The 21088-nt window shown below is 38.7% G+C and overlaps 1 protein-coding gene and 1 long non-coding RNA gene across 2 annotated transcripts; both read left to right on the top strand.

Moving 5' to 3' along the window:
• Positions 1-7159: 7159 nt before the first annotated feature.
• Positions 7160-8449, top strand: LOC112188487. Its single transcript, XR_005807033.1, has 2 exons — positions 7160-7594; positions 7769-8449. It is a non-coding gene; the product is annotated as an uncharacterized LOC112188487 (long non-coding RNA).
• Positions 8450-9935: 1486 nt separating this feature from the next.
• LOC112185964 (leucine aminopeptidase 1) lies at positions 9936-14094 on the top strand. Its single transcript, XM_024324304.2, has 10 exons — positions 9936-10225; positions 10564-10972; positions 11071-11265; positions 11354-11579; positions 11808-11934; positions 12063-12158; positions 12275-12352; positions 12841-12901; positions 13193-13380; positions 13650-14094. The coding sequence occupies exons 1-10, from the start codon at positions 10004-10006 to the stop codon at positions 13776-13778; spliced, it is 1731 nt and encodes a 576-aa protein (XP_024180072.1). The 5' UTR covers positions 9936-10003; the 3' UTR covers positions 13779-14094.
• Positions 14095-21088: the final 6994 nt, after the last annotated feature.

Here is a 21088-nt window from a genome sequence, read left to right as displayed (position 1 = left end):
TTTTTGTAGGTTTGTTTTATAGAGAGAAGAAAAGAAGTCAAAATGAGCTAACTAGGATTGAAAGACGCTCAGGTCCCAGAATCTGTCTGTGCAGAACACCCAACTTCGCTAAATTACTGTGAGTTACTGAGATCGAATTAGATAATGAGCTTTATATCATTGGAAAGCTATGGATGTCTATTTTTTGTAGAATTTTACAGATCTCGATTTTGATACTTCTGGAGAAAGTTATGATTATTTGAGTGAAGATAGGTCCGACAAGAAATCTGCTGGGGAATTTACAACCATTCGTGGAGAACTCAAGTTTCGTAGCACAAGATCATCAATCCTATTGTTTCAAGGAAGTAAATTCAGATGAGGATGCAGAGAACACATCATCCTAACCCTAGAAAAGGTTTAACAAAAGATAACTAAGTAAAACATAGGAAAAACATAAAAAGAATGGAAAGGAAAAGAAAGGGAAAGATGGATGAGTCGTCTTTGCTCCTTAGGCATCTACATTGTGCTCCTGAGACTCCCTCTCTCATGTAAATTCGTGCCCCCTTATATAGGCAAGATTTCTGCTCATCTTTGGCTTCAAGTTTCCTTGTATGACTTGAGATTAGATTCCTTTCTTGATTTGGAATGGGAAAAGCTTGAAATATCTCTCGTAGAAGTAGGAATACATGTGTTCTCTGCATCCTCATCTGAATTTTCTTCCTTGAAACAATAGGATTGATGATCTTGTGCTACGAAACTTGAGTTTTCCATGAATGCTTGTAAATTCCCGAGCAGATTTCTTGTTTGACCTATCTTCACTAAAATAATCATAACTTTCTCCAAAAGTATCGAAATCGAGATCTGTAAAATTTTACGGAAAGTAGACATCCGTAGCTTTCCAATGATATAAAGCTCATTGTCTGATTCAATCTGAGTAACTCTCAGTAATTTGACGAAGTTGGGTGTTCTGCACAGACAGATTCTGAGACCTGGGCGTCTTTCAATCCTAGTTAGCTCATTTTGGGTTCTTTTCTTCTCTCTATGAAACAAACCTACAAAAACACTAAAACATGTAAATGAATCATAAATAAGGAGAACTAAACAAAAATATTAAGATTAAGAGGCATAGAAATATAGGAAAATATGAGCACATCATTATACCCATAAGTATGGTGTGGACTATGATGAAACTTTTGCATCAATAGCAAAGATCAATACAATCAGGGTATTTTTGTCTCTAGCAGCTAATCTTGATTAACATATGCAACAATTTGATGTTAAAAATGCCTTTTTGCATGGTGATTTAAATGAAGAAGTATACATGGACTTGCCTCTAGGATATGGTACTTCCACTAAAGTCAAGGTGAAGTGTCATTTAAGGAAGTCCCTATATGGCCTCAAACAATCTCCAGGGGCTTGGTTTGGTCGATTCACGACATTCATGAGAATGATTGGGTATAGGCAGAGCAATTCAGATCATACCCTATTCCTTAAGCATTAGAAGAGTAAAGTTACAGATTTAATTATTTATGTGGATGACATGGTAGTGACAAGTAATGATCTTGTGGAGTGCATTGTCAGCAGAATTTGAAATGAAAGACTTGGGGAGTTTGAAATATTTCTTAGGAATATTGAAGTTGCTAGAGGAAAAGATTGTATTATGTTGAGCAAGAGAAAGTATGTCCTTGAATTATTAGCAGAGACGGGTATGCTCGATTGCCAACCAGCTGACACACCCATTGAGCAGAACCATCGGTTAGCTGAGTATCCAGATCAAGTACCCACGAATAAGGCAAGATATTAGAGGGTAGTTGGATGATTAATTTATTTGTCACACACTAGACCAGACTTAGCTTATGCAGTTAGTGTTATGAGTCAGTTCATGCATAATCCTAGTAAGACTCATATGGAAGCTGTAGTTCAGATCTTAAGGTACTTGAAGTCTACTCCTGGAAGGGGGTTGGTGTTTTCTAAGCATAGGCATTTGGATGTTTTGGGGTATACAGATGAAGACTGGGCAGGTTGTATAACTGATCGATGGTCCACTTCCGGATACTTTATGTTTTTAGGTGGGAATTTAGTTACTTGGAAGAGTAAGAAGCAGAAGGTTGTGGCCCGTTCTAGTGCTGAAGCAGAATATAAAGGAATGACTCATGGAGTTTGTGAGATGTTATGGTTAAGGCACTTGTTGAGGGATTTGGGGTTTAAGCAGAAGAAAGTCATGCCCTTGTTCTGTGATAACAAAGTTGCAGTTGAAATTGCTTATAATTCTGCCCAGCATGATCGCACAAAACATGTGGAGGTAGATAGACACTTCATCAAAGAGAAGCTGGATCAACAAATCATCTCTTTTCCCTTCGTACCTACTGAGGAGCAGCTGGCGGACATTCTTACAAAGGCAGTCTCTAGTAAGGCGTTTTATGAATCACTTGACAAGTTGGGCATTCGTGATTTGTCAGCTCCAACTTGAGGGGGGGGGGTGTTGGCATGAGTCACTCTCCATAATTATAGGAATTACAGTATAATTAGGATTGTATAGTTAAGGAGAATATTATGTAATTAAAGAGGAGAATATCATGGTGCAATTAGTTTCCTATTAGGATTGTGTATACTTTGTATTAAGGGTGGGCGTCCAGACCCGAAAAACCCGAAAACCGACCTGAACCGACCCAAAAAGCCTAAATCGGTTCATTTTTGATTTTGAAAATATCAGTTCGGTCTAGGGCCCGACCCGAAAATATTATCTCGGTTCGGTCTCAGGTTTCAAATATGAAGAGACCGAAAACCCGAACCCGACCCGTATATACCCTAAGTTGCCACTTGTCTATCTATGATTGGGTGTTATATTAATATATTAAATATTTTAAAAAAAGAATTAGGGTAACTCGAACCCGATCTCAACCTCTCATTCTCTCAGCCTCCATCAGTCCTTCACTCTCTCTCTCTCTCTCTCTCTCTCGAAACCAAAGCCTCAAGCCTCAAACTCTCAAAGCCCCCGTTTGTGAAATCCGCCACTCTCCCTCAAATCTCCCTTCAGAAGTTCGTCGTCGCCGACGATCTCAGTGGACCACCGAGGTTGACCATCACGCGTTGGAGCTCGTCCTCAGGGACGTTGGAGCCGAGGGCCTTGAGGATGTTGCCGAGCTTTGAGGTTGAGATCTTGCAGTCGCCGTTGGAGTCGAACCTCTTGAAGACGCGGTGGACCTCGTCGAGTTGTCGGTCACGACGGGTTTGGACTTTGGACTTTGGAGTCGGCGACTGGTGGCAAATTAATTTTTTCCATTGAAGTTTGGTTGGTTCTGCAATCTCTTGTGTTAATTTGAGGCAGATTATAACTGAATCTGAATGTCTTCTTATTCTCCTATTGAATTTCTTATTCTCTTGTGTTATCATTTTTGCAGGCAAGTCCTATTCCAAAGTGTTAACTTGATATCGCTTTCTGTTGCAGTTGTACCATTCATAATTTGAATTTTAGTTCATTGAGCATTTAGTTGAAATGATTGAAAACTTTGGATTGTTTCTGTTGGACAATGTATTCTTGACTCTTGAGTTTGTGATTTTGTGTTGTAAACTGTGGCTAAACTTGATTATTGCAAATTGATTACAGTTATGTTAATGAGTTTATTTCACAGCATTATAATTTGATATGCATTCCAGTCTACCAGGTACCAAAATGAGTGGCAAATCAGCTACAAGTCCAGAACTGTCTTTGGAAAACTGGCAAAGCTGAAGCCTTCAATGAACTGGGCATTTTGGGCCCGAAAAACCGAACCGGCCCGAATGGGTTCGGTTTTCGTCGGTTTTCATCTCAGAAAAAACCTGAACCGGCCCGAACTGACAGTTTCGGGTTCGGTGTCTGTTTCACTAATTTTCAGGCCCGACCCGACCCAAGCCCAGCCCTACTTTGTATATGTACTTTGTCTTTAGAGAAGAACAATACATCAGAAATTCCCAAACTTCCTCTTTGCCTTTGTTCTGTTTGACTCTCTTTAGCTCTCTCAACTTGGAAAAGCACTAGGTTTTCGACCTGGTCTCTTAGAATCAATCTCAGTCTGTTTACAAGGCTGGGTTTTCCTTCTTTCTGTTTCTGCCGTTGAAAATGAAATTGAGAAATCAGCGAGTGACTTGAATCATAAACGCTTGCAAGCGTACGAATCATTGTCAAGTAAGAGAAGTATTTGGACCTTAGTTATCGTACCTTGGGGATTAGGTGTTGGACCTAACTGAGATAATTGGCGCTAGAATAACTTAAAAGCATACAATGAAAAATAAAAATAAAATAATATTCACAAGACACCAAGCCTCGACAATGCTTGGCTTAGCTCACACTAAACCTAATCAAAGCCACTAACTTGTAGCCCAAATGAGTTATGCACAATGGAAGGTAGAATTTTGTTTGGGAGTTTTGAATTGAGAATTAACTAAATTAAATACAAACTAAAATAAAAGCAAACAACTAATTATCAAGCAAGAAATTAAATTTGGATTTTTCAAATTAATGGAAACATGGGAGTGTCGGGTGATTCACACTAACTATCTTGCAAATATTGTTGCCAATTTCACAAAATGCATGCATTTCCTATATGTGTCGAGTCCTGTATCTAGTACCAGTTAAGACTACTAAACCAATTATCCTTTCGGTGTATTGACTATGCCGGTTAAGGCCACAATCAACTCTCTAATTTGGGCATTACGCCGGTTAAGGCCGCAATATAAAAAATTAGAGGCCTAGAGAGCAAGATAATAGAGACCCAAGCAAGGTTAGCTACAATTAAGCTAGCTAATGGTTACCACACTTAAATCGTAGATGCCACATGATTAATAAGTTGTCAATTTATCAATCTATTCATCACAATTGCCCACAACATAATTTCAAATGGTGACGAAGTCTAGAAACATGCTTCTAAGGACAAATAAATTCGGATTTAAAGCATACACAATGGAAATTGCATTTATTAAAATTAAAGCATCAATATTTATACAAGATGAGTTAGGGCTTCACAACCCTAACTCCCAAAATTGAACACTGACAACCCATACAAGAATCCATCAACAAAAGTATATAAAAATTATGAAATAGATAATAAGGAAGAAATGAGAGAGTTAGCTTGGTCACTTCTAACTATGAGCTAGTATGAATCAAACAATTTCTTCACCCAACTACCCAAATTAAGGTGTGATACTCTTGATGATGATTCCCTTGAGGCCTTGATTGAGTCCCAAAAAGATGAAAATTAGAAAAAAGAAGAGAGTAAGTGGTGATGGGTGAGAGAAATGAGAAGGGATAATAAATGGGGTGGTGGTGGTGTGTGTTGCGGCACTATTGGAGAAGAGAGAATTAGGGTGTGTGTGTGTGTATATATGGGTGCGCCGCTGTTAGAGGAGAAGGAAGAGAGAATGGGTTGTGCGGCCAATTAATGGGTGAGGTTATGAATGGACGAATGGTCTCGGTATGTGGCTGCTAGAGGAGAAGAAGTGGATGAGGAATGGATGGCTGTGATTCAAGGGAAAAATTGGTGGCCTGCGGCTAGGATTGACTGGAGTTAAACACGTGATGGGGCCGTTGTTTTTGTGAGTAGGAGGAAAGGATGCGTGTGGTCTGCGTGTGTATTGGCAGTAAAAGAAACAGAGAACTGCAGCTGCCCCTCCTTGCATAATTAAACCCGAATGTATAATTATATTGCTGCCATGTGTCACCAAAATCATGGGTTTTGGACTCTTTCAATTAAGGAAACATGGAGCTAACCTCCAGCCCAGAATTGTCCTTAATTGACCATTAGTTAATTAAGACTAATGGTTAATTAAGGATGATTTGACTAAGAGTTGACTGCATCGATCTTTGTTAAAAACTCCACCTTGGCTATGAAGATTTTGCACACTTTGCTTTCAATATCCGCGACTCAACTTATTTTCTACGCAATAAATAAAAATGCATTAACTATAAATTAATTAACTTGAGGATTATCTTAATTATAGTATTTTAGATATAATTATACATATAAAAATACGTGTAATCAGCGAGCTTCCACCCAGTGAAATTGGCTACTTCACCTTCTTCAAATCGCCGTAAATCTTCAGCACCTTGGATTTCGTCTTCACAAACCCATTTTCTTGCATTGGCTTCTGATGGGTTTCGGGTCGAGTCAATAAGACACTGATCCTGATGGGTTTGGGCCTCGGCATGTTGTAGCATGAAGACGACGACCTCGATCTCGACCCGTACATGCTCTGACGAAGAGCTAGAGCTCGAATTCAAGAACCTCCTGGATTTTGTTCAATTTCAATTGTGTTTATTTTGTTATCAAGTTTCATGCTTTTTGGGTTTGAATATGAGATTTTGGAAATTGGGTTTTGTCTCTGTTCAATCTATCTGGGTTCAAGGAAGTTTGGATATTTGATAATTGAGAGTTAGTTAGTTAGATTCATTATAGGGTTTGCTGTGCAAGTTGTGACCAATTATGTCTTCTTTTGTGTTTGGTTCGCTGGATGTATCACTACTGTTAACAACAGAAAAGAAGCAAGCCCAACTCATAGATTTGCTTTCATTTTTCATTATCATTCCATCAACTCAACTACCTATTGGCTTAAAGCGGCTTGTTTTCTGAACTGGGTTTCTTTCATATACTCTCAGGCTTTAGATTTTCTCTCTCCACTACACTTTCATGTGAGCTTTTTTAGTTTTGGAGGTCCTAATAGTGAAAAGCTATCATCTTTTACTTTGTGCTTTGTTGGGTTGATTTGTAGGAATAATGACTTTATTATGAAATTTGAATTGAGTTTGTGTTTATTCTTTGCTAGCGATAATATTTGAAGCAAGAATCAACTTAATGTAAGGATTTGTATCATATTCTTTTCTTTTTTATTGTTCCTTGTCTTGGGTTTTCGATTTCAGAGTTGCTAATTTACTCTAGAGATAAGGCTCTTATTAATCATACTTTACTTGATTCTAGTGATGGAATACATTATCTGATTCTTGTTTACTTCTTTCACAAAAACATTCACAAGGATAGTATCAGAATTTATCCCTTTTACCTCCTGCCACGAGTTGAACTTTTGGATGGAATTTGAAGAATTGGACACGGGTTGATTAAAATTGGAAGTTCAGGGGTATGAAATTGAAATTTTAGGGACTAACATGAAGAATGACCAAAAGTTCAGGCAAGTAAACATGAATTAATCTTATAGAAAATGACATACTAGCACATGACCAAAGATGTAAACACAGAAAACCCACATTCAAAAAGATTTATACAAATAAAGATATGAGCCCAGACCCAAAAGCTAAATGATGCAAGTCTGACTCATAATTTTAATGAAAAATGACCAAAATACTCAATTTGATGAAATATTTACGCGTATGCCACTGACCAAAATCTCTCTCTCTCTCTCTCTCTCTCTCTCTCTCTCTGCGCCGTTTTACCCATTCCCATCCTAATCCAAGTCTGACCCGTTGAATCCCTCGTCGTCTGCAACTCTCTAACGCGCCACTTCCATCCCTTGCCTCAGCTCGGCTCTCGATCTCATTCGGTGTGGCAGTTGCAACTTATGGGGAGGTGAAATTTAACTTGTGGGGAGTGAGCCTGCAGCTACTGGCGGTGGGTTTCGAGGCGACGAGGTTGGTTCTGATTCAGATCTTGCTTAATGCTAAGGGTATTAGCTCGAATATGATTACTTCTCTTTATTATGTTGCCCCGTGTTGCTTTGCGTTCTTGTGCATTCCTTGGATTGTTGTGGAGTTCCCTGTGTTGAAGGAGACTTCGAGTTTCCACTTTGATTTCGTCATTTTCAGGATGAATTCGCTATGAACCTGGTTATGTTTCTACTGGTGGGGAAGACTTCGGCTTTGACAATGAATGTTGCCGGGGTTGTGAAAAATTGGCTCCTAATTACGTTTTCATGGTTGGTGATCAAGGATACCGTGACGCAAATCAATCTGATTGGGTATCTGATTGTGTTTATCGGTGTCGCTTATTACAATCATGCAAAATTGCAGGCGCTTAAGGCCGTCGAGGCGCATAAGAAGGCTCAGCAGGACAATGTGGAGGTTGGGAAACTGTTGGAGGAGAGAGATGAGGATGGAAAGAAGAACGAAACTCAGGATTGAGCTTCATTTTCTAATTGGTAGCTCCATCATTGTATTGCCTGAAAGAAGGATAGAGGATTATTAGACCCAGGAGAATTGAGAGAGCAGTGGAAAAATAATGTACTAAGTGGGGTGTTACTTATTTAGTCTCACTTAGTAGCTTATTGTTTTAAGTATGTGGTGTTAGATGTTTATGTGTTACTCTTCAATTTCAGTCATTTTCACTTTACAGTTGATAGTTCAACTTATCTGTGGTCAAGATTGAGTTATTGGGGGTGTCTGATAGTGATCATGGCCGTGCCTTGTGCCAATTTATCATTGTGATTAGGAGGTTATAAATGTTTTTGAGATTCTTATTGAATTTTGGAAGAGGACATGAACTTATTATATCTTTATATTCCATCTGAATTACATTCCCCAAGTATTCTACTTATGCTGGTGATTCAATTTATTGTGGCTTGCATTTGATGTTTAAATATGTCATTTTCTTTACCCAGTATCGTTGTATGCTTTAAGTCATTTCTAAACACAAGTACAAGTGCAGTAGCATTACTGGACTAGTACGAGTACAGTAGTAGGATTGGACAAGTGCAGTAGCAGGATTAGGCGATGACGAGTGCAGTAGCAGAACACGAGTATAAGTGCAGTAGCAGAACTTGACGAGTATGAGTGCAGTGTAGTAACATGATTAGGCGATGACGAGTGCGGTAGTAGAACACGAGTACAAGTGCAGTAGCAGAACTGGACGAGTATGAGTGCAGTGTAGTAGAAGGATTGGACGAGTACAGTAGCAGGATTAGGCGATGACGAGTGCAGTAGCAGAACTGGACGAGTATAAGATTATTCTAAAAAAAAAAAAAAAAAAGTAACATAAAGGGATTAGAAGTCAAAAAAAGTAATTAAGGGTAAAAAAATAAATTAACTCATGAAATGTGGCAAGTGAAGAGCAAATTGTTCTTATTTGTAAGATTTAATTATTATAAAGGGATTAGAAGTCAAAATAAGTAGTTAAGAGTAAGAAAGTAAATTAACTCATGACATGTGAGAAGTGGAGAATAGATTATCCTTATTTGTAAGATTTAGTCCTTATATGTTTAATTCAATCTTTAAAGGATGTAATTGTTAAATCATCTTTTGTCAATAACTTATATGTAATTTATTATTAATCTAAAAATTAATAAACAGTTGAAGAAATCAATTAACAGCCTGAATATGACTCTAGCTTAGGGCACAACAAAAAAGAGTTAGAGCAAGTTCATCCGTTGGGCTACCCACTATTCACTACTTTTTAGTGTATATTTTCATTCTCTGGGTCACGAAATACACTGTGTCCGTGACCCAGGGCATGACATACATTGTGCAGGTCACCATGGTGACCCAGGGCACGAAATACACTGTGCTCGTGACCCAGATGGTGAAATTAACACTAAAAAATAGTTAATAGTGGGCGACCTGGTGACCCAACGAGTGAACTTGCTCTTACAATTAGGGTAATTTCAGCTTCAATAATTGATAACTAGCAGGACACACCCACTATGTGTGTGGAGAGAAATTAAAGGTAGTGGAAAAACTTCCCGTACAACTACCATATTTTTATGTTTTTTTTTTTGTTTTTTTTTCTATTTTATAATTTACCATATAATCCCTATGTATTAATTATATTTTATAATTTTTTAATATATAAAGGTTAAATTGGTAAAAAAAGGTCAGTTTTGGAGAGCAATCTCTCTTCTCTTAATAATAGTATAGATTACACAGTTTATAAACAAATCAATATAACTTTTGGGGAGGGCCGAAGACTAAAAGTCCAAAATTTAAGAGCCCAAGAAGTCAAGAGCTGAAAGAGAAATAAAATTAAAAAAACGCCGACTCAGTGAAGTGAAGTGAAGTGCGAAGGTTATCTAGCCGCGGATTGAGTATAAATAGAGAGTAGGGACTCCAATGGTGGCCAGTGTCGTGTCATTGGCTTCTTCCTTTATCGCAGTCACTTCATCTTCTTCACCTTCATATTCTTCTTCGTTTTTAACCAAACTAAGGCACGCGCCGAGTCTGCGACTTTGTTTTGCAGTCTCGCCCTTGAGAGTGAAGAAGCACATGGCTCACACTATCGCTCGCGCCACTCTCGGCCTCACTCAGATTTCTCCGGCCTTTGAAGCCCCTAAGGTAAACCTTTGCCCCTCCGTTTCGTTGAAATATTTGGAATCGCTTGGCATGCTTGTGTTATTTGTATGGAGATTTTGTTATTTGGATTGGTTTTTGGTGTTAATTTGGTGAAAATAAAAATTTGATCTACAACTATTTTGATTGTTCTATTAGTTGTTTGATTGATCTTGAGCTTTATATATGTAAAGGATCGATCTATTTTGATGCGGTGATTCGATTTTAGTGTTTATGTGATTGACTTTTTTGGAATTGAAGCTATACATAATCTGTGAGCGATGTGATTTGATTGTAACTGGATTTCGTTGTGTGATGTATTGATTTGATTGTGATTTATGAAGCTCACTTTCGCAACGAAAGAGATTGATGTATCGGAATGGAAAGGGGACCTTCTTGCGGTTGGTGTTACAGAGAAGGACTTGGCGAAAGATCAGAACTCGAAATTCGAAAATCCGATTTTGAAGAAGCTGGATTCCTGTTTGGGTGGGGTGTTGGCTGAGGTCTCAACTGAGGAGGACTTCACAGGAAAGTCTGGCCAGTCTACGGTTGTTAGGCTTCCTGGTCTTGGCTCGAAGAGGGTTGGCTTGTTTGGGCTTGGACAATCTGCTTCGTCTGCAGAAGCTTTTAAGGGTCTTGGGGAGGCTGCAGCAGCAGCGGCAAAGACTGCTCAAGCAAGTGATATTGCTATTGTGCTTGCTTCCTCGGAGGGGCTTTCTGCGAAATCTTGCACAGCTTCTGCAATAGCATCTGGTACTTTGAAACAGAAATTTTTTATTTTAAGTTGGCATTTTGTTTAAGTTATGGTGATAGTTGTGATAAACAGCGTGGAACCGCTTAACTTGTTGTAGGAGCTGTTTTGGGGATATATGAAGACAACAGGTATAAGTCTGAGTCAAAAAAACCAGCTCTCAAGTCTGTGGACATTGTTGGTCTTGGAACTGGACCTGAACTAGAGAAGAAGCTCAAATATGCTCAAGATGTTGCTGCTGGAATAATACTTGGGAAAGAGCTCGTGAATTCACCTGCCAATGTTCTCACACCTGGTTCGTTTTAGCTCTACTGTTGCCATTTTACTGGGCCATACTTGTAATTTCCAGTATTGACTGTATGTGATGATCATTATGTTTTCAGGGAAACTAGCAGAAGAGGCCTCAAATATTGCTTCCTTATACAGTGATGTTCTTTCTGCAAAGATATTGAATGAAGAGCAATGCAAAGATCTGAAAATGGGTTCCTATTTGGCTGTGGCTGCAGCCTCAGCAAATCCTCCACATTTTATTCACTTGACCTACAAACCCCCCGGTGGACCTGCTAAACTTAAATTAGCATTGGTGGGTAAAGGTCTGACTTTTGACAGGTGATTACAGATTTACTTCGAACAATGTATTTTTTACCCTATAGTCCTCCTAAATCATAACTCTTGGAATAGAGGAATAGCATTATCAGTTTCCTGTAGATGCCTGTAAATGTTGTGAAGTCCTATAAGTGGTTTGGTATTTTTTGAACTTTTATTTCAATGACGCTCTTATTTGTTTATTACTTTTCTGGCTCTCAGTCTTTATTTTCCTATCTTTTATGTTATCAGTGGTGGCTACAACATCAAGACAGGACCTGGCTGTTCAATTGAGCTTATGAAGTTTGATATGGGAGGTTCAGCTGCTGTATTAGGTGCAGCAAAAGCCATTGGTCAAATCAAACCTTCTGGTGTAGAGGTGAATCATTAATTTTCTTGTGTTTGTGTTGTGGGGGAAATGCATACATGACCTACTTGCAACATGTTTTTCCTCAGTTTTCAATTTTCAAGATTAAATTAGTGATAATAATGGGTCTCGTTGTGCAGGTTCATTTCATTGTCGCAGCTTGTGAGAATATGATTAGTGGAACAGGTATGAGGCCTGGAGACATTGTCACAGCTTCCAATGGAAAGACCATTGAGGTACAGTTTGTGTGGTGGTCAGAAATGCACATCATATTATTGATGAGAGGTTGCCAGTAATAGTACTACAAGCAGAGGACCTAAAATTTTATGTTTACTTCTATTCCTGCTTGCAGGTCAATAACACAGATGCTGAAGGCAGACTGACTTTGGCAGATGCATTGGTATATGCTTGTAATCAAGGTGTTGACAAGGTATTTTCTACAGTGATATATCATAACTATCCTATTTGTATCTGCAATATTGGTCGATCGGTGTGAGTTTTAAGTACTGGATAGTAATCTGAGAAGAAATTGGATTCATAACCTCCCCACATCAACTGGTCGTTCATCCTTCAGATATAAATGATAGAATTCTGCTATTTTAGGGAAGGCTTATTTGTCTATAATTAACGTAGGCTTGGGACTGAGTTCATTAATGCAAAATGGAAAGAGAGTTTTTCTTGTTACTAACTTTTGTTGCTGAAATAGATAAGTAGTCAAACTTGAGTTCAATGTAGATAAAGCTGGCTTGCTTTTCGTTTTTAACTTTTTCAATTAATCAAAGATTTGCATAATTTATATTTGCACCACCAAAATTCAGATACAATGGATGCTCTTATTACTGTTTTAACTGTTGAACGCCTACTTAGTCCTGCTTAGATACAGGTCTCTTGTACTGCTAACATCATCCTATTCTGCAGATTGTTGACCTTGCCACGTTGACTGGTGCCTGCATAGTTGCCCTTGGACCGTCTATTGCAGGTATATATACATATTCTTCAAACCTTTTAAATGCAATTTCTCGTCTCCTATTGAGATAGTAGCTCAGTATTCAATAAACTAAACAATAAGTTGAATTTAAGTTGCATTGATATTTAAAATGTTGATAGTTGCTTAACGACTTAATAGTCCTCCACCATTAGTTTGGAATCTCAGTGGACCATTAGTTTGGTGGCATTTCTTCTTTCTTTCTGTAATGTTTGCTTTGTACTTCGTGTTCAATATTTGAACCAGTGGCTGATTGTTTATTTGTTTTTTAAACTTTCCGTTCAGGTGTCTTCACACCCAGCGATGACCTCGCGAAGGAGGTATTTGCAGCTTCGGAGATAAGTGGGGAGAAATTTTGGAGAATGCCAATGGAGGAGAGTTATTGGGAATCAATGAAATCAGGAGTAGCTGATATGGTCAACACTGGTGGTCGTCAAGGTGGTGCTATCAGTGCAGCTCTCTTCTTGAAACAGGTATTTGATTTTATTGTTCTGTTCTCTTGGTTTCTTTTGTGCTTATTGCTTTATCGACTTAAACAGCAAGAAGTATTTCTGCTTCTCTGTTTGTTTCTACTCTTATATAATGCCTACATCCCGACTGTGATATTGACATATACATGGGGGTGTATACAAAAGTTGCATAATTCCTCATGCTTGTGTTATGGTTTCCCGCTTCCAAATGAACATGTCTTGCATATAATAGAAGTCTTCAGTGGAATTTAACTTAAACTATGGTTTTGCAGTTTGTTGATGAAAAGGTTCAGTGGATGCATATTGACATGGCTGGGCCTGTTTGGAGTGATAAGAAACGCGCTGCGACAGGGTTTGCTATTTCTACCCTGGTGGAGTGGGTTTTGAAGAACTCCTCTTAGGTGCTGAAGAAGTATTGATGGGAAGAACACCATTTACATGAGCTTACATAGCGTCGGAAGAAAAGAAAACAGATGTCATCGATGATGGGTTATTAGGCGTTGCGACTTGAATTTATGAATAAAATGTGCAGTAAAAGAAATGGGAAGGTTATGAGTCGAGGCAGAGTCTTTATTTATGCGTTTCTGTGATGGGTAAACTCTTTGATATCTTTCTTGGAAAATGTCTTTTTTTCGTTTTAGTTGTGTAATTTCCTTTTCTTTTCGACAAACACCAAAAGATAAAGAAAAAAAGAAAGAAGAAAGCCTTTGTCCGCAATTTATTTTGTACGCTAAGAACCTGCTAATCCTCCGATAATGAATGACCCATCTAATGATCTAATCCCTCTGCTCTCTTCCACTCTTTGAAGATCGGCTAAACAACTACAATCATTTATCTTTTTCCTATTTGATTCAGGAAACAAGTCCAAATATGAGATCCGGTCCTTATGATTTTGCTTCGTGTTCTTAAAAATAAGAAAAAGAAGTAATAAGAATGAGCATGGAATTAGAAATTAAGATTATCATAACATTAGATAAATTGCAAATTATATATCGAAACGCTCGTATCGGCGAGTAAATGATATATAAAATCTGAAACTGTTCCATACATGGCCGGAACACTGCCACCGGCGCCGCCATAGGCAGTGGTGCACGGCCACCGGCCAAACTCAAAATCACAACAATCAACTGATCAATCCATCCAGAAATGTTCATCATAAAGAGTAGAGCAACTTTCATACCCGGAGCTAAGTCTGGTTCGGCCTAAATCGTCCTAGATCAAGCTTGCAAGATCGACCAATCGCCGCCGTCTGATCAAGCTCCAGATTCACTGTGCACCGTTGATCTTGATACGCCAAAAATAGACGCTCAATTTAACCCTGCAAAAATGTAGTCATTAGTAGTAAAGAATAAGCAAGGATCGAACGATCCTAGAGATTGAGGGTAACTATATTAATCACACAAAAGAAAACTAAACTAACAAATAAAAAAGGATAACAAAATCTGAACTAAACCAAAGAAAATATCAAACACTAGAGAAGAAGAAAGAAAGATGGAGGGTTAGAGAGGGGATAGAAGAGGGCATTGCAATCCTAAAAACGAAACTGATTTGGGGTTTTTGGGTTTTTAACGAAAATAAACAGAAAACAAAGAAAAGAACACGATTTTGAATTTAGGGTTTTGAAAGATAATGATGAAGATGTTAGGAATTCGGAAATCCACCACCAAAACATGCTTGAGACAAATTTATCATCCTAGTTTCAATTACTAAGTCGTGAAAAATGTTTCAATCAAGAACAAACCATGATTGCATGCATAAGTTCTTATTACTTCCCTAGATTACTTAAGCAAGATGAATGCACCATTACTAACCCTTTAGAATAAACAATCAAGGTATAGAACGTTATCCTATCAACAATTTATTCTAAGCATTAATCACATGTGGAAGTTTGATTGAACAAGTATGCAAAACTAGTGTGGAAAGCCTACATAGCATGCAATCCTTTTTATCTGGTTTCACCTATTGTCCCATAGATTTTACTACCATTGAAACAAGCATTATTAACCGTTTAGGAGATTAAAATACCTATTTCTAGCCCCACTCACATGATCATAATATTTTATATGCGCATTCATAAAACATAAACATGCAAGAGTTATCTGTAAACCAAAACCAAATAAACAATTTCACAACAAAGCAATCACTAAACTAGGAATCAAAATATTGTCAAAAACATATCTTAGGGGCATCAAACCTCGCCCCTAACAAAAGTAGACTAGCCACACATTGTCTTAAACTTCACAACTAAACACATATAAGTTTGATTTACAAGAAAGTAAAAACCGTAAAGGGAAGAAGATGAGAGCCACGAATACACTTTGAGGCAGCCTTGGACGCAAGAACTCCTTCAAGATGGTACACGGCAAGGCTTGGTGATGATGGATGATGGCGTGCACGGTTTTTGCTTCTTGAAGTTGAGGAATTTAAGACTTTGTGAACTAGGGTTTTTAGGGCAAAAGATGGCGCAGTAGATGGGTGTTTTTCACGTTTGCAGATGCTCTATATGTTTGAGGAACACAACCCAAGTTTCCTTTTCCAATTCTGCTTTAAAAACCTTTCCTAGTTGCTTGAGGATTTCTTCTAATTGGTGCACAATTAAATGATTTTCAAGCCTTGGTAATCTTCCCAAAATCTTGAGGAATTATTGTGGGAGTCTCCTTAGTATTTGCATCATCAATAACCTTCCAAAAATTCCCTAGAAATCCGTTCAAAGAAGAGTCTCGGCCAAATGCTCTGTTTTGACTGAGATTCAATTTTTGTCTCTGAAGCTTCCTTCTTGAACAAGGAACGCCTTTCTCTCGCCACTTTTTTGGATGGTTCTTGACTCCTACGTGTTATATGACATCAAATATTCTAGAATGATCAATAACCTTTTGGAAAAACTCCAAGAAAGTCGCCCGAAAAGATCTCCCAAAAAGCTTCATGAAAAGCTGACAGTTTCTGCCTTATAGGGAAACCTACTTTGAGCTTGAATTCCTGCTGCCTCGTTGACACTTCTGACCAGTTATTTGGCTCTTGTTGAATTAAAACATCATGTATTCAAGGATCGTTGGCCCTTTATGCAAAGGTATAGCTGGAATAATGCAAGAATTACTCCTCAAAACCGTTCACAGAAAGCTGATTCTGATACTGCAGTTTTTTGCTTTGCCGCAGCTGTTTTGCACAACTTTTTCCGTGGACTTCCCTTGTAATTTCCAGCCAAAGGTTGATCAATCTTGGTCCTTTGCATCAGTACTTCATGTTTCATGGCTTCCTTACTCCCTTTAAGCTCCTATTTCTCTTGAATCACTCCACGAACTACCTAAAAAGAAAACAAAGTTAAAACTGACTTTTTAAAGAAAATAGCTAAGGAAAGTGTAAAGGTTGCACATTATATTTGTCACATTTTATGCTCCTATCAGATCTTCAACCCTTGATCTTCCACTCCAGACACAAAATCGTCCTTCAAGGCGGGTATGAGGATGATCAAGAGGAAGAGAAGATTCCAAAACTGTGAAGAAATCGAACGGAAGGTGGCCGGAAATCGGAAAACCCGTCGGATCCCGATAGTACATCTGAGGCCGCCTTTGATAACCTTCTGAGGTGCTCCACCGATGAAACCAACACCAAGGGTTGATGGCGGAAGTTGAGGCGAGTCAGTTCAACCTGGGTCCGCCGCTGGTGGTGGCAGGAAAACGGAGATGGGTCCGGGTCGGGTCACAGTCGGGTCGCACGGAGTAAGGAGAGACAACGGAGAGAATCCGGGGGAGAAAAGAGAAAAAAAAGGGAAATTTTGGGATTAAATGAAAAATCCCGGAATTTCTACTATTTATACAAATTTTCAATGCCTCATAACTTTTTCATACAAACTCCGATTCTTGCGTTCCACATGTCCACGAACTCATATCAACGCGCTCTACGACTTTTGTGAAGGAAATTTTTGGAGAATCCCAATGTATCAAAAGTCAACCTTGAACCCCCCCCCCCCCCAATCCACACTTTTCGAATAAAAATTCATCCGAAATATTTCTACTCCGTCCACGAGCCACGAAACCGTCCAATAACCATAAAATTAATTCCAGAAAATCTTCGGAAAATAAATACGAATTTCCGGAGCATTACAAGAAGGGTAAAGTTACAGCTTTAATTATTTATGTGGATGACATGGTGGTGACAGGTAATGATCTTAAGGAGAGTTGTGGAGTGCATTGTCAGCAGAATTTGAAATGAAAGATTTGGGGAGTTTGAAATATTTCTTGGGAATTGAAGTTGCTAGAGGAAAAAATTGTATTATATTGAGCCAGGGAAAGTATTTCCTTGACTTATTAGCAGAGAGCCAGAGACGGGTATGCTTGATTGCCAACCAACTGACACACCCATTGAGCAGAACCATCGGTTAGCTGAGTATCCAGATCAAGTACCCGCGAATAAGGCAAGATATTAGAGGTTAGTTAGAAGATTAATTTATTTGTCACACACTAGACCAGACTTAGCTTATGCAGTTAGTGTTGTGAGTTAGTTCATACATAATCCTAGTAAGGCTCATATGGAAGCTGTAGTTTGGATCTTGAGGTACTTGAAGTTTGCTCCTGGAAGGGGGTTGGTGTTTTCTAAGCATAGGCATTTGGATGTTTTGGGGTATACAGATGCAGACTGGACAGGTTGTATAATTGATCGATGGCCCACTTCTAGATACTTTACGTTTTTAGGTGGGAATTTAGTTACTTGGAAGAGTAAGAAGCAGAAGGTTGTGGCCTGTTCTAGTGCTGAAGCAAAATATAAAGGAATGACTCATGGAGTTTGTGAGATGTTATGGTTAAGGCACTTGTTGAGAGATTGGGGTTTAAGCAGAAGAAAGCCACGCCCTTGTTCTGTGATAACAAAGTTGTAGTTGAAATTGCACATAATCCAGTCCAACATGATCGCACAAAACATGTGGAGGTAGATAGACACTTCATCAAACAGAAGCTGGATCAACAAATCATCTATTTTCCCTTCGTACCTACTGAGGAGCAGCTGGCGGACATTCTTACAAAGGCAGTCTCTAGCAAGGCGTTTTATGAATCACTTGACAAGTTGGGCATCCGTGATCTGTATGCTTCAACTTGAGGGGGAGTGTTGGCGTGAGTCACTCTCCATAATTATAGGAATTGTAGTATAATTAGGATTGTATAGTTAAGGAGAATATTATGTAATTAAGGGGGAGAATATCACAGTGTAATTAGTTTCCTATTAGGATTGTGTATACTTTGTATATGTACTTCGTCTTTAGAGAAGATCAATACATCAGAAATTCTCAAACTTCCTCTTTGCCTTTGTTTTGTTTGACTCTCTTTAGCTCTCTCAACTTGGAAAAGCACTTGGTTTTCGACCTGGTCTCTCATAATCAATCTCAGTCTGTTTACAAGGCTGGGTTTTCCTTCTTTCCGTTTCTGCCGTTGAAAATGAAATTGAGAAATCAGCGAGCTTCCACCCAGTGAAATTGGTTGCTTCACCTTCTTCAAATCGCCGTAAATCTTCAATACCTTGGATTTCGTCTTCGCGAACCAGTTTTCTTGCATCGGCTTCTGATGGGTTTCAGGTCGAGTTAATAAGACACTGGTCCTGATGGATTTGGGCCTCAGCATGTTGTTGCACGAAGACGACGACCTCGATCTCGACCCGTACATGGAGTATGACTCTGAAGAAGAGCTAGAGCTCGAATTTGAGAACCTCCTGGGTTTTGTTCAATTTCAATTGTGTTTATTTTGTTATCAAGTTTCTTGCTTTATTGGTTTGAATATGAGATTTTGGAAATTGGGTTTTGTCTCTGTTCAATCTATCTGGGTTCAAGGAAGTTTTGGATATTTAATAATTGAGAGTTAGTTGGTTAAATTTATTATAGGGTTTGCTGTGCAACTTGTGACCAATTATGTCTGCTTTTGCGTTTGGTTCGCTGGATCTATCACTACTGTTAACAACAGAAAAGAAGCAAGCCCAATTCATAGATTTGCTTTCATTTTTCAGTCTCATTCCATCAACTCAGCTACCTATTGGCTTAAAGCGGCTTGTTTTCTGAATTGGGTTTCTTTCATATACTCTCAGGCTTTATATTTTCTCTCTCCACTACACTTTCATGTGAGCTTTTTTAGTTTTGGAGGTCATAATAGTGAAAAGCTATCATATTTTACTTTGTTCTGTGTTGGGTTGGTTTGTAGGAATAATGGCTTTATTATGAAATTTGAATTGAGTTTGTGTTTATTCTTTGCTAACGATAATATTTGAAGCAAGAATCAGCTTAATGTGAGGATTGGTATCAGATTCTTTTCTTTTTGTTCCTTGTCTTGGGTTTTCGATTTCAGAGTTGCTAATTTGCTTTAGATAAAAGGCTCTTATTAATCATACTTAACTTGATTCAAGTGATGGAATACATTATCTGATTCTTGTTTACTTCTTTCACAAAAACGTTCACAAGGATAGTATCAGAATTTATCCCTTCTGTCTCCTGCCATGGGCTGAACTTTTGGATGGAATTTGAAGAATTAGATATGGGCTGATTAAAATTGGAAGTTCAGAGGTATGAAATTGAAATTTTAGGGACTAACATGAAGAATGACCAAAAGTTCAGGCAAGTAAACATGAATTAATCTTATAGAAAATTACATAATAGCACATGACCAAAGATGTAAACACAGAAAACCCACTTTCAAAAAAATTTATACAACTAAAGACATGGGCCCAGGCCCAAAAGCTAAATGATGCAAGTCTGACTCCCAATTTTAATGAAAAATGACCAAAATGTTCAGTTTGATGAAATATTTACGCGTATGCCACTGACCAAAATCTCTCTCTCTCTTCGCCGTTTTACCCATTCGCATCCTAATCTAAGTCTGACCCGCCGAATCCCTCGTCGTCTGCAACCTTCTCAAGAGCCACTTCCGTCCCTTTCCTTAGCTCGGCTTTCGATCTCGTTCGGTGTGGCAGTTGCAACTTATGGGGAGGCGAGATTTAACTCGTGGGAAGTGAACTTGCAGCTACTGGCGGTGGGTTTCGAGGCGACGAGGTTGGTTCTTATTCAGATCTTGCTTAATGCTAAGGGTATTAGCTTGAATCCGATTACTTCTCTTTATTATGTTGCCTCGTATTGCTTTGCGTTCCTGTGCATTCCTTGGATTGTTGTGGAGTTCCCCGTGTTGAAGGAGACTTTGAGTTTCCACTTTGATTTCGTTATTTTGGGAAGAATTTGCTCTGTGCTTTTGCGTTGAACCTGGCTGTGTTTCTGCTATTGGGGAAGACTTCGGCTTTGACAATGAATGTTGCCGGGGTTGTGAAAAATTGGCTCCTGATTACGTTTTCGTGGTCGGTGATTAAGGATACCGTGACGCCAATCAATCTGATTGGGTATCTGATTGCCTGTATCGATGTGGCTTATTGCAAAATTGTAGGCGCTTAAGGCAGGACAATGTGGAGGCTGGGAAGCTGTTGGAGGAGAGAGATAAGGATGGAAAGAAGAACGAAACTCAGGATTGAGCTTCGTTTTCTAATTGGTAGCTCCATCATTGTATTGCCTGAAAGAAGGATAGAGGACTATTAGATCCAGGAGAATTGAGAGAGCAATGGCAAAACAATGTACCAAGTGGGGTGTTGCTTATTTAGACTCACTTAGCAGCTTATTGTTTTAAGTATGTGATGTTAGATGTTTATGTGTTACTCTTCATTTTCAGTCATTTTCACTTTACAGTTGATAGTTCAA

Source organism: Rosa chinensis, chromosome 2 (assembly GCF_002994745.2).
Source record: "Rosa chinensis cultivar Old Blush chromosome 2, RchiOBHm-V2, whole genome shotgun sequence".
Taxonomy (NCBI): Eukaryota; Viridiplantae; Streptophyta; class Magnoliopsida; order Rosales; family Rosaceae; genus Rosa; species Rosa chinensis.
The sequence above is the reverse complement of the archived record's forward strand: the minus strand, read 5'-3'. Positions and strand labels throughout refer to the sequence as shown.

Bases quoted from the DNA above. Each gene is read 5' to 3' on its own strand.
- LOC112185964 (XM_024324304.2), top strand. From the start codon at position 10,004: ATGGTGGCCAGTGTCGTGTCATTGGCTTCTTCCTTTATCGCAGTCACT. The intron at 10,973-11,070 runs GTACTTTGAAAC...AACTTGTTGTAG, and splicing joins AGCTTCTGCAATAGCATCTG to GAGCTGTTTTGGGGATATAT. The intron at 12,159-12,274 runs GTACAGTTTGTG...TCCTGCTTGCAG, and splicing joins CCAATGGAAAGACCATTGAG to GTCAATAACACAGATGCTGA.